The sequence below is a fragment of the Denticeps clupeoides genome, chromosome 20 (genome assembly GCF_900700375.1).
Source record: "Denticeps clupeoides chromosome 20, fDenClu1.1, whole genome shotgun sequence".
NCBI lineage: Eukaryota > Metazoa > Chordata > Actinopteri > Clupeiformes > Denticipitidae > Denticeps > Denticeps clupeoides.
In genome coordinates, this window is record NC_041726.1 from 3,888,516 (window position 1) to 3,901,970 (window position 13,455).

At 48.0% G+C, this 13,455-nt stretch overlaps 1 protein-coding gene across 1 annotated transcript; it reads right to left on the bottom strand.

The window, feature by feature from the left end:
- Nucleotides 1-10,713: 10,713 nt before the first annotated feature.
- Nucleotides 10,714-13,455, bottom strand: LOC114770347 (transcriptional repressor scratch 1-like). The gene is made up of 2 exons (XM_028964196.1): nt 12,913-13,455; nt 10,714-12,239 (listed from the first exon to the last, which is right to left on the bottom strand). Exons 1-2 carry the CDS (start codon nt 13,025-13,027, stop codon nt 11,515-11,517), a joined length of 840 nt encoding a protein of 279 aa, XP_028820029.1. The 5' UTR covers nt 13,028-13,455; the 3' UTR covers nt 10,714-11,514.

Sequence of the window (13,455 nt, forward strand, 5' to 3'; positions counted from 1 at the left end):
TTAAAGAGCATTGTTCATTTTTATAATTAGGTAGCTTACATTACCGTGTGACATGCACACTTGGTGCAGCGGTGGCCTAGCGGTTAAGGCCCCCCCCCCCCCCCCCCCCCACCCCCCCCCCCCCCCCCCCCCCCCCCCCCCCCCCCCCCCCCCCCCCCCCCCCCCGTAATCAGAACGTTGCCGGTTCGAATCCTGAGCCACCAAGGTGACACTGAGGTGCCACTGCCATCGTCCCCACCCACTGCTCCCGGGCGCCTGTCATGGCTGCCCACTGCTCACCAAGGGTGATGGGTTAAATGCAGAGGACGCATTTCACCGTGTCACCGAGTGTGTGTAAACACTCACAAACGAAAGGCTTTCTGGTGATCATTCGGTCGTTCTTTAGTTGTTCGTTGTTAAAAATCATATTCCCCAAAAAGGGCATAGAAAAGTAAAATGATTGGCCCAAATACAATTTCAATAAATCATAAGTCTTTGCACAAATGATTGTTCTTCATCGATTCAGGTGAGTTCCGACCCACTTAGAAACCTGTAATGCATCTATGGGAGCATCTATGCTTTTTATTTACGGGCCATTTTAAGCCAGACGGGGCTTCATCTTTTTGTTTTCCCAAGTGTCAGCGGAGTGTTATGAATAGCGCCCCTATCTGATGCCACTCGTGATTAGAATTTGATAATTAAGTCGCTTTTTGATCGGGGTATCATCATCCCAACACCCCCCTCCCTCGATAATGACTTATCTGTTCCCAGTGATAACGCCGAATCTCTGTGCATATTTATCAGCCAAGGCAGCACGCGTCCATCAGAAATTAGCGGGCCAGCATGTGATAAACAGGATTAGGATAAATATGCATATTTATTTATTTTAGGTATATTTTTGGTCTGTGCAGGAACATCATAGACAAGTTAAATCTGAGGGCCTGGGAGGGCGGAGTGAGTGAGTGACACTGGCGGATGAGGATAAAAATGTCGAGGAATATTAATCTAGCGTCGTGCAAAGAGCCGGATCTGCTGCAAAAAGGAATGATCCTCAGTTATGATCCTACGGCTCAGCGAGACAAGTAGAAAAAAAAAAGATGAAATAAATAACTGGTTCGGATAAATGAGCGTGTCATTAGCACGGTGACTAATTTTCCGTTGCGTGCCGCTTGCCGTCGGGGTGTGCATGGCGGAAAAGAGCTCTGAAGGTGGTGAAGGCTTTTCTGAATAAGAGGCTTCGGAGATTGCCGGTCCCCGGAGCCCTGGCTGTCCTGTTACCCCCCTCCCTCCATCCATCTCCCAAGACTCCCCACCTCTCTTCAGCAAAGCCGTGTCACCGAAGGGCAGGGGACATTCTGGCAGGATGAGCTGGAAAATTGGGCACCAGACTGGGTTACGTAACTCTTGACGTTCTCTCTCTTTATCTCTCCTTGCTTCCCCTCGTTTTCTCCTCCCTCGCCATTCATCCATAGTTGCTCGGCGCAGTCACCCAGGAGCCCGCGGAGGGCACCTGCTGCGATGCTGCCAGTCACCTGTCTCCTCGCCAGCCTTTCCCTGAGACGCTTGGCCCGACACGTTGCCTCGGTAACAAAACCCGTGACTGACAGAGTCTCTTTGGGGTTACACAAAGAGCAATCTTACTGTCTGAAAGAAAAAAAATTAATTTGTCTTAGGAGCTTTAAATCTCTCCTCTCTCCCTATTGGCTGTCCTTGTTTTCCTCCTACCCCTGGCACGTCCCCCTTCCATTAAGTCAGAGAGCGAGATCTTCTCATATCTTTTAAATTACCCCGTGCGCTCAAAAGCCACCAGATAAGACCTGAAAGCCATCCATGCCACAGGCGGCGCTCTCCGTGCCATTATTCAGCAAGTACGGCGAGGCCCTTTCACCGCCGCCTTTAATTAATTTTTACAGTGACGAGGCAGATAGCAACAGATGGCACATTTGGCATGCGCCATACACATGCCACGTCAGTACAGTCTGCGAGCAGACGTGTTACGTGCACCAGTTTCAGAGCCTGTGCAGGGATGTTGTTTTTTTTTTTTTTTTTGGATCGGTCAGGAGGGCTGGCAGTTTGTTTTGCTCGTCCAAATCCTTGGAAAAACACAGTGTGATGGCTCGGGTCGTGGCACGACACCCGAGGGCTTTTACAGCAGCGTATCTGTGCCATGCTGACAAAAAAACGTGTTTCTGCACACTGGCACGCTTTTTTAGCATGAAAATCTTAAATTAAACATACTGTACATGATGTTGGTTTTACGGCTTGTTTAATGGTTGAGTAATATGAGAATAACACAATAAAATTGTAATTATGTATAGTAATTAAAAGTGAAATGACTGTCATTGTGATACACTGCAGCACATCACACGGTGCACACAGGAAAAGGTGTCCTCTGCATTTAACCATCACCCTTGGTGAGCAGTGGGCAGCCATGACAGGCACCCGGGGAGCAGTATGTGGGGACAGTACCTTCCTCAAGGGGACCTCAGTGGTACCTTGGTGGATCGGGATTCGAACCGGCAACCTTCTGATTACGGGGCCGCTTCCTTAACCGCTAAGCCACCACTGCCCTTTTATTGTAAGGGGCGACATGGTACGGCCTGGGTACATGGTTTCGCATAAAGAGAACAATTCTTATTATGTTTTGTCTGAAATGTCACAGTAGGTTTGTTCAAAAAACATTTTCGATACACAGGTGTCAATTTGCTGTGGTCTATCTGCATCTGAATGTGTTGCAATTTCAGCCGTGAGTGGGTGAAGGCAAATTAACTGGATATTAACTGATAAACTGTAAGATCAAGGGGGCGAAAACCCTTCCCGTGTGTTAATGTCCAATAACCGGACATTTGGCCCGAAAAGGAACCTTGATCACTGGACAAAGTAAAAATATTCTGGGATTTAGAATAATCTATAAACATGCTAATATTTATAGATATAGAAATTCATCGATCCCAAATGCACTTATCAAATATTAAGGAAAGTGCATTAAAATAAAAGCTACCAGACCCTTGCTGCCTAATACTGCTACTCAGCTATACTGACTCACGGCATGGCCTGAAACGGCACTGTTCAGACACGGCTACATCACGTCTAGTCACGTCTATGAGCTGATGGACAAGCTTCAGGTTATTGGGCGCCGCGCGGGTTCATTAGATATTACCGCCATCAGCAGGCAAATGAGTGATGTAATGTTGGGAAATGTTTTAAAGGGTCTCTTTGTTCCGTTCATGTTTGCAGTTTGCATGTGGATGACCTGAGGTGTCTGTCCAGTCACTCGGGGTGCTATTTTCAAATGGAGCGCCAAGCACAGCGTTACGCTCCAAGTGTGGCTTGTTTTGTAGTGTAAGTGTAACAAAAAAAAACATGTCGGTATAGTTATCTGCATATTGCAGAAGAGAAACTAAGTACCCCCTTTGTCGGTGCATAATTATTTCTCCAGAACTCGATCTTTAATGATGTTTTTATTAATTGGAAAACCCTGATGATTGACAGCTCTCAGGCATGCTACTTTCTCATTCAGAATGTTTTGAACCGGTGTCCATCAGCATGCTACACTGTTTTACCTATTTAATTGTGCAAATCCTGAGAATGCCCTTTGACCCTACACTAGCCAACAAGCCCCACAAGTAGTGCATAGCGGCAGTGTAAAAATAGTGCCCTTAGTTTAAGTCTGTGCACACACAGTATAATAATACACACACAGCAAAGCCAGACATACTTTTATCCTTTTTATAATCCGTCTGTTTATACTGCACAAGGTGAAATAGGCCACCAATCCAGACGCTCTGCAGTCTTCCATCTTCACCTTGCTGGACTGGAATGAGACCCAGTTAGATCAAAGAGTATTGTTGCAGGTCTTCTTCTTCGCACGCTGAATATTCATAAAGTTTCCATTTCCATACTAGAGAAGGAGGGAGACGGAGCCAAGAAGCACCAGGCGGGCCTCCTGACCCCAGCGATGCGTCACACCGGGGCCCGTCGCTGCTGGATCCGCCCAAGCACAGTGCCTGCTAACACTGTCAGGGGGGAGATAGGGTGCCCCACTTAATAATACAGCACCCACCTACACAATGTGGCGGTGACAAACCTGTCACCTGTCAGTCAAACACACACACACACACAGAGAGAGAGAAAAATATCGCACACGCAGAGCTGTAGCATACAACAGCCTCGGGCGAGATCAATTCTTATGCATAGACTATGTCCGGCGTCAGACTTCGTTATTCCTTCATTATTTGCTGCTCGGTGCGAGCAACAGGCCGCGCTGCGGAGCAGAGGGATACACTCCTCACAGTTAATTCCTTTGCTGTGTGTCTCGGAGGCAAAGGTTGAACGGCCTTTCTGTGTGAGTGTGTGTTTATTGAGGGGGGGGGGGGGGGGGTGTTGTCACATGCGTGGTGCGATCATCTCTTCGGCAGAACCGTGCAGGAGGCTGCTGTTAAAAAATGCACACTCTGGTCTGCCTAGCGAGCTGCTTCAACAGCATGTCATCCAAAGTGGGTCAGTACCACCCCCACCACACACACACACACACAGGCGCACACACAGGCGCACACACTCATCCACTGTACGCAAGCGCACGCGTTAACCACACACATGTGCACAAACACACGCACCGCACCTCCGTCGGAGGCGGCGGCCCCTTCCCACCATGCTCCGGGAGGACGTTTGCCTTCGCCAGGGAACCTTTAGAAACTTGTGTCTGACCCACACGAACGGTTGTTAGTTCGGCAGAACTTAGAAGAAAAAGAGTGAGAAAAGAAAAATACGTGAGAGAGAGGGGAAAAAATGGCCTATAAAAAGGTACGAGGGTGGGTGGGAGGTATCTGACAGGGAGCGAAAACCGCTACCTTCGGCGCGGTGACATTTAGCACTTCCCTTTCACCTTCGGACGGCGTGATCCGGGAAGAGGCGGCGAGCTCTGAAGGCCGCGGACGGAAAACTCCTTTGTTGCAGGAGAGAACTGCCACGTCCGCCCGGACCGCCGATGGTGGCTTTATGCATGTCGGTTATAGCGCCTCCACGCCCTTTCACGTGACCCGGACCCTCGCCCGAGTGCTAATGTACTGCCCGGTCGGAGCCGGCTGCGCTCGAACAAGCCCTGAACCAGCACAAGCGAGGCTGACGTCAGGAGAAGAACAGGAAGGAACTGGAAGAGCACATGGCCGGCCTGCACCTGCCTCGCGCAGCTGACTAAGGGATTGTGCTGATGCAGACTCTCTCCCGGCACAAAAACCTCCCCGGCACCCCAGGAGAGGGGAAGGCAGCACCCAAAAAAGCTTCTCTTCTTTTCTCGCCGCACAGACGATGATCGGGCGGGTTGCCACACACGTTCCTTTTAATTTCGGGTGGATGGCATAAGATTGGTGAACACCGATATTATTGTGTTAAAGCGAGCCTTTAAAAACATCTTCACCGCGAAGGGCTGTTCAAAAGGAATTCCCCAAAGTTCATCTGAATCCTGCGCACATTCCTCGAACCTTCCCCACATACCCTAAATAAAAAGCATGTTCCTTTATCCTTGGTTATCCTTCTTTGACTCACTTGATCCGGAAGGATTAATGGCACTCTCTGCCCATCATCTCGGTGTCTGCCTGTCTGCTTTAGCAAAATGGAGCCAGTAAGTCTACAAATTCGCGTTGCCAAAGTGAACGCTGGCTGAGTAATTGCTTTAAAAGGACGCTGCGAATAGCTGGAGTCTGGCCTGCTTATTGTCATGGACGATAAGGGCTGTAATAACACTTAGATCGCTTTAAAACTGCATGGCTAACTAGTTAGGTGAGTTGTTTCTCTGTAATTGTTAAAAATTCGTCTGCAAAGGCAAAAGAAATTAAAATCCGCTGGGTGTTGTCCAAAGGTCCTGTCAGAACACTGCATTCTGGGGACATTGTTGTGGAATGTTGGGATGATATTATTAATTTCTCCCTAACCCTACCCTGACGGATGGGATTTTGACTGCTTCATCACATTATTTCAGACTTATTGTCAAGTTATTACCTGAGCACCCCAAGGCAGATAACAAGAACAGCATGAACACTTGTGATGTCGCGTTCTCCTGCAAACATCCTGACAACAGTATTCCCTGGCTGAAATCCCATTTTTTTGGAAAAGGTCCTTGGCAGAGCTTCTGAATGAAAACTCCATTCAACTGCTCGAACATAGTCAGCGACTTGCCCAACATGTACGTGGACCCGTGTGAACTTTTTTCATGCTACGTTATCTGACCGAATTGCTTCTGGAGTGCTCTGGGGGGGAGCCGAGCCATATTTCATGACCGCTAGTGTAGATGTGCCGCAGACCAACTGTACCTTTTTCTTCTTGTTTGTTACATTTACATTTACAGCATTTTATTAGACCTTATCCAGAGCGACTTACAATCAGTAGTTACAGGGACAGTCCCCCCCCTGGAGACACTCAGGGTTAAGTGTCTTGCTCAGGGGCACGATGGTAGTAAGTGGGATTTCGTAGTCGAGTGTGTTACCCACTAGGCTACTACCACCCAGGCTACTAGGCTACTTGTCTGTTTCAATGATTCAGCAATGAATGTTGTGGCAGTGGCAACTTCTCCGAGTTGTGTTCTGGATTGGGGATGTGGGGGGTACACCTACCTGAAACGATTTTATCTTCTGCAGTCGCATGTACGTAGAAGACCACTTTCCAGTAGACCCATGAGGATGCTTGGATTTGAAAGCGGCCTCAGTGTAAACCACACGTGGACAAAGTGATGAAGAGAGAGTTGAATGTGAACAGGAGCCTATATTTAAATGTGGAAAGTGGCAGGGGCCGGGGCCGTGGCCTTTTCAGATGCTTAAAGTTCACATGCCCCTCCCTGCCCTCGTGATGTACTGAGCGGACAATTGATTTACAGGAATGAATGGATTAATTTCCATAAGCTTGTGCTGTTACACACAAACGATGAGTAAACACACCAAACACCATCGGGATGAATGTACACTGGCAAATTTGACCCATATTTGACCCATTGACATTGACCTTAAATGAACCCTTTCCATATAGATCCCTTGATAACAGCAGTATTTTCCATTGGAGGCACCACCACAGGGAACATCAAGCCCAGAGCTTCTAGGCCAAGGGTCACAAGCCCTCCACAACTTATATCTTTTAATCTTTTATCTTCCTCCACACCCGATTCAACTCAAGAACTGAAACTGGGACACAGTTTCATTAACCCCACTCCCCAGTCCATCAAGGCTGAAGCTGAACTGTGATCGACTTTCATCACCGAACAATACGTGCATGTCAGAGCAACAGTGGCGTGACCCGAACAGTGGTGGCCTAGTGGGGGCAGTGGTGGCCTAGCGGTTAAGGAAGCGGCCCCGTAATCAGGAGGTTGTCGGTTCCAAGGTGCCACTGAGCAAAGCACCGTCCCCACACACGGCTCCCCGGGCGCCTGTCATGGCTGCCCACTGCTCACCAAGGGTGATGGGTTAAATGCAGAGGACATATTTCACTGTGTGCCACCATGTGCTGTGCTGCTGTGTATCACAAGTGACAATCACTTCACTTACTTACAGGTTGTCCCGTGCTAGTTCGTCAGCATTAATTTGTCTCATACTCCCCTCACTCTCCATTCGTGTCAATCTTAGGCAGAGATTATGCGTTCCACTCACAGTACAGTGGCTTAAGAGAGGCAGTGCAGAATTGATCTAACGCAGATTCCCTGACGCGGATGACCTTGAAAGGTAAAGATTTTTTTTTTTTGCTGCTTAATGCCTCTCATTGTGAAATAAATGAGAGCGTCTCTGCCGTGTCGTATAAGAGCGAAACATCCACATTAACTAGGCAGTAATGAACCTGTTGTTTTCCCCCCTCAATCAGCAGGAGACGCTTTGAAGTGCTTTTTTAAAGCTGCCGATAAGGTTCAGCTGGGACCGTGGCGAGCGTTGCGGGGTGAATTCGCCCCTCAAGGTTACTGATGGATCCTGAAAATACTGGGGAAAAAAGCCGCTGACCTTGTCCCCAATAGCTGGGCCCGCCACATTCAGTCACCTGAAATGTACCTTGTGCTACCAGGCTTTGTGTTACACAGTGTCAGGATCCGGTCCGGAAGTTCGAACCGGAGTTTCGCATTCGTCCAGTGTTACTGTGATTCCTGATTGTTTTCACCTGTGTATGCCTGTACAAAGCTGCTCTGTTTGTGTTGTTTGCTGTTGGATCGTGGATTGGTGGTGTTTCCTGTGTTCGTGTAATAAATCCCGTCTCGTTACGTTGTCCCAACCGACATGTCCAACAACCGTGACAAGGAAGCATAATTCCAAAAGTTTGATATGTATATATCCTTTTATACACATATTTCCTGTTTGGTTATGTCATGTTGTTGCAATCACAAAATAGTAAAAACTTTTAGCCTGACAACCCCACTTTGATCGCAATGTTGTTGTTTTTTTTTGGTTATGTAATGTTACAATAAACTGATTTTAGTCTAAGGTTAGCTAGACCACAAAACTGCATTTATCAGCTACCTACAGTACAGGCCAAAGTCTGGACACACTTCTTCTCATTCAATGTGTTTTCCTTATTTTCATGACCATTTACGTTGGTAGATTCTCACTGAAGGCATCAGAACTATGAATGAACACATGTGGAGTTCTGTACTTAACAAAAAAAGGTGAAATAAGTGAAAACATGTTTTATATTCTAGTTTCTTTGCTCTGATTACGGCTTTGCACACTCTTGGCATTCTCTCGATGAGCTTCAAGAGGTCGTCACCTGAAATAGTTCTCCTACAGTCGTGAAGGAGTTCCCAGAGGTGTTTAGCACTTGTTGGTCCAGCTCACCCCAAACCATCTGTACTGGGTTTCAGTTCCGGTGACTGTGGAGGCCAAGTCTTCACTTTTTGTTAAGTACAGAACTCCACACGTGTTCATTCATAGTTTTGATGCCTTCAATGAGAATCTACCAACGTAAATGCTCATGAAATGCACATTGAATGAGAAGGTGCGTCCAAACTTTTGGCCTGTACTGTAAATATGACTGTCCAATAGGAATGCTCTTAGTAAATTCTTATTGGATGGCCATGGCTTGCAACTTGCAGGAGAATTCTAACTTGTATGTCCAAGCCTGTGTTAGCCAATATCTTTTTTGTACAATAGTTTTTAGTGTTGTCAATCTGCTTGACACAAAGTTCCCCAAAGATGACAATTTACAGGAAAAAGGAGAGCAACCTTTGTCAGTTTTTTTTTTATCAAAAACTTTGTGATCTCGTGAAAACATTCTTGGTAACACGAAAAATAAGCCATGACGTTGACCATAACAACACAGACAACATAACTCATATGACTATTTTTTAATAAACAAAAACTATAGGCTCTTTGATGTTTGATGTCTATATATGCAGATATAAAGTCTGTGGCGTTGTGAATGAAGCCCATGAAATGTTGCAGCCATCTGCGCATCAACAGTTGGGCGTGTTTCGTCACGGCGCGTCACGGTGCATCACGTCGCGTCAGCATGCATTACGTGAATCATGCTGGCGCGTGAGCCGGCTCCTTATTCCCTGGTACAGGGAGGAGGCAGACCATGGGAGAGTGAATGGCAACAGTGCTGCTGCAGGCCACCATCCTATGTTTTTTCTCAAACAAATGGCGACCACAGGACGACGAGATTTGCTTGTTCATACTTTATTTATGAAGTGAGACCAAAATGCCCGGTGTCATTGTGCTTTACATTTTTCAAATACTGGGCAAAACCCCAGGACAAAAAGAACTCCAGAAATAAGGTCATCTGATACCTTACAGCTTGTAGAAATAATCGATTTTTCCAAAGGATTATTTACAATGCGACTCGCAATAAACAGTTAATTCCCTTTGTCCATAATACAAAAAGAAAAAAAAAAAACTCTAAATAAATAGCTAAAGAAAGGAAACCGTTTCAAACTAATACAAGGCCCTTCTACCTGAATCTCTAAGTTTTTTGTGCTACTATTTTATTATTATTATTTTAGTTTTTATTATTGTTGGAAATGTTCACAAAGAAGTGCTTTTAAGGATAAAAACTGGCGGACTCTCCTCGGGTGAGCAAGTTCAAGCCCCGGTGTGCAGTGCAAAGTTCTTTCGGAAGAAACCCTTTTTATTATTATTATTATTATTATTATCATTATGATTATGTTTCTGCTTTGAACTCATCCATTCGTTAAAAAAAATATATATGGTGATTGGCCGTCGCGCTGTTGTCAGCGTGGCCGTGGGCGGTCTTTCCGCAGATCCGGAGCGATAATATCAGTCAGCACCACAAGCCTAAGCTCTAAAAACTACGTTAAAATGAGAGGCAGGCAGTGCATAACCATTTACAAAAGAAAGAAGAGGACCACCCACCACCCCTCCCTAGACCCCACCCCCCAACCACCTGGTCCCCCCCCCCATCCCCACCCCACCCCAGCCCCAATCGATTTATCCACTAATACTACACTGGCATGTCCCTGATATTGGATCTCTGTACGACTACTAATAGTACTGGATAAAATCACGATTAAAAATGTTATAGTTATTACTCGTTTTGTGTGTCTGTTTTCTTTTTTTTCCTTTTTTTTTCCTTTTAAAAATACCATGCATTATTGCTCTATAGTTTCTTTATGAGACTCCCAAGAAATATTGCCGAAGGATGCTATCTAGATTTTGGCAAAAAAAATCCAAAGCTTCATTAAATTGGCATAGATTTCATTAGTAGTAGTAGTAGTAGTATTCTTATTATTGACTTCTTTTTTCCATTGATCTGTTTTTTTTCTCTTTTTTTTTTTGCATGCAACGAATTTTTATAAAGTGGCAAACAAAAATAAGATATTCAGAAAGTGGCAAATGCTTTGGCATATTAATGATGAAGGCTTGGTTTTAAAAAGTAAAATAAATAAAGAACATACCAAAAAAGTTTTTTTTTTTTTTACGAAATTAAAGTGCAAAGAAAGTTTTCGACTCAGCAACAAATAGGTAAATAAATAGATAAATGCTAAATTGAATGAATAAATAAGCTGTGTTACCTCGATGCTGAACACTTTCTGGCCACTGGCTGCAGTACAACTTTATCCAATAAGAGAAAAAAAGAGGTGAAAAAAAAAAAAAGGTTTGACCTTTTCAAACAAGAACACAGACATTTTCAATGTCCTCTGAGTTTTGGCAAAAAAATGAACAAAGGAACGAAACAATGTGATATTTCGGCTCTTCTAAGCATGAACAGCAGGGGGAAGAAGACACTACTTTTTTTTTTAAGGGGCACCCGGCCCTGCTCATGCTGACGTCGTGACTCGGGCGCCCTTGCCCAGGCTCGGACGGTTCTTCGCCAGGAGCGGGGCAACCCTCAATGTACTTGTGGAAGGAAAAGAAAAGGAACGGAGTGGAAGAAGAGTTTAAGGTACATGCGAATAATCCAGAAGGTTCCTCGGTCGCTTGAAAACTGTGCTGTCTTCAGGTTTTTAGGCGGGTACGGGGGTTTGGGGGCGCGCGCTGGAAGTCACGCTGGAAGTCCGGATTTAACTGGTCACTCGCTCTCACCGGTCGCGGGGGTCACAGGGGGGTCGCGCGGTCACGCCTCCAGCGGGCCCAAAGGCGAAAAGGCGCCCTTGAAGCACGCCGACTCGTAGTGCTTGTTCAGGTAGGACTTGAGCGCAAAGGTCTTGTTGCATCGTTTGCACTTGTAGTGCTTGAAGGCCGAGTGCGTCTGCATGTGGGCCCGCAGGTTGGAGCGGTCGGCGAACGCCTTCCGCAGTGCGCGCAGCCCGAACGGCTTCTCGCCCGTGTGCGAGCGCATGTGTCCCTGCAGCAGCCACGGCCGGCTGAAGGCCTTGCCGCAGATGTCGCACTTGTGCTTGAGGTCGTGGGTCAGCAGGTGCATGGCCATGGCGGGCATGGACACGTACACCTTGCCGCAGGTGGGGCACTTCTTGGCCATCTTGCTGTCCATACTCCGGTGCGTCTGCTTGTGCCGGCTCAGGTTGGAGGACGTGGCGTAGGTCTTGCCGCACTCGTTGCACGTGTGGCGCTGGATGGTGCGCGGGCTGCTGATGGCTTTCCTCCTCGACCTGCCGTCCGTGATGAAGAAGGCGTCCACCGCGTAGCCCTCGCTCACGGCGGTGTCTCCGTTGATGTAGCCGGAGGAGATCTCCGACTGGGGGCTGTCGGGCTGATCCGAGTCCGGCGCGCTGTAATCCCCGTGCATGCCATCGTAGATGGGACCCGGCGAGGGCACTTTGATGCCATTGTCGCTCTCGGCGTCGTACACGGACGGGGTTATGTAGTCGCTGATGTACCCTGGCGGGTCAAAAGAGCAACAGATTAATCTCTGCGATGGTCACGAGGCTCGACCTTTAACCTTTAACCGCTACAACGGTAACACGGGGAGGTCAGGTCATCCCAGGAGGCGCGAACTGTTACAAATCCACACGGCCAGTTTACAGTAGACCCAGCAGATGAAGGTCCCACAGAAAATCAATACGTCTCCATTTCAATTAGCACTCTAACCCGTTTAAGGACAAAAGGAGGGATGCATTTTATAATTGCTTTTTTTTTTTGCTAGTGAGGCAAAAAGAAAAATGGGTCGATGGGGCTACGTAAGCGTCGCACGAAAAGAAAAAAAAAAAAACCACGGTGGCCCCTTCACGGCGCGGACGCGTCCCACGTTCGTCTTTATATCGAATTCTCGAGGTTTTTTTTTCTTCTCTTTTACTATATCGTGATATTGATAAAAAAATTAATAAAAACCACGAAACCACCGGTAATCGGGGGGGTCGTGACACCCACGCTTGTTTACGCGCCCTTGCGCGGCAAAAGTCTCCTTGGACGCGCGCACGCACGCACGCGCGCGGGCAGAAAGGAGAGAAGAAGAAGGGGAAGAAGAAGAGAAAAATTGTGCCGAGTCGACAGAAACTGACGCGCGACGACGCTTTCCACGGGCCCGACCTCCCCGAGACGAGCGACACGGTACCTTTCTCGTGGAAGCGGAGGCTGAGGCCGGCCCGCGATCTGCCGTAAGAGCCCTCGAGGTCGGCGGACGAGAAGTCGTCGAGCTTCACCTTTTTGACCAGGAAGGACCTTGGCATGTTTCTCGGCCGCGGGACGCGCCCGGTGCTGCGCCCGTCAGATGCGACGCCGCGGCGGATGCCAGCGCAGGGGGCGCGCTGCGGTCGGGACCCTCGGAAACGGCAACTTCAGCACTGGACAGCTCCCACCTCCTGCCCCTGGTCCGCGTTCAGCACTGGACAGCTCCCACCTCCGTTCCGTGGCCGGCGTTCAGCACTGGACAGCTCCCACCTCCTCTCCCTCACCGTGTTCAGCACTGGACAGCTCCCACCTACTCTCCGAGGCCGGGGTTCAGCACTGGACAGCTCCCACCTCCTGTCCCTGGTCCGCGTTCAGCACTGGACAGCTCCCACCTCCTGTCCCTGGTCCGCGTTCAGCACTGGACAGCTCCCACCTCCGCTCCGTGGCCGGCGTGCAGCGCTGGACAGTCCCCCCCCCCGCCGCAGCC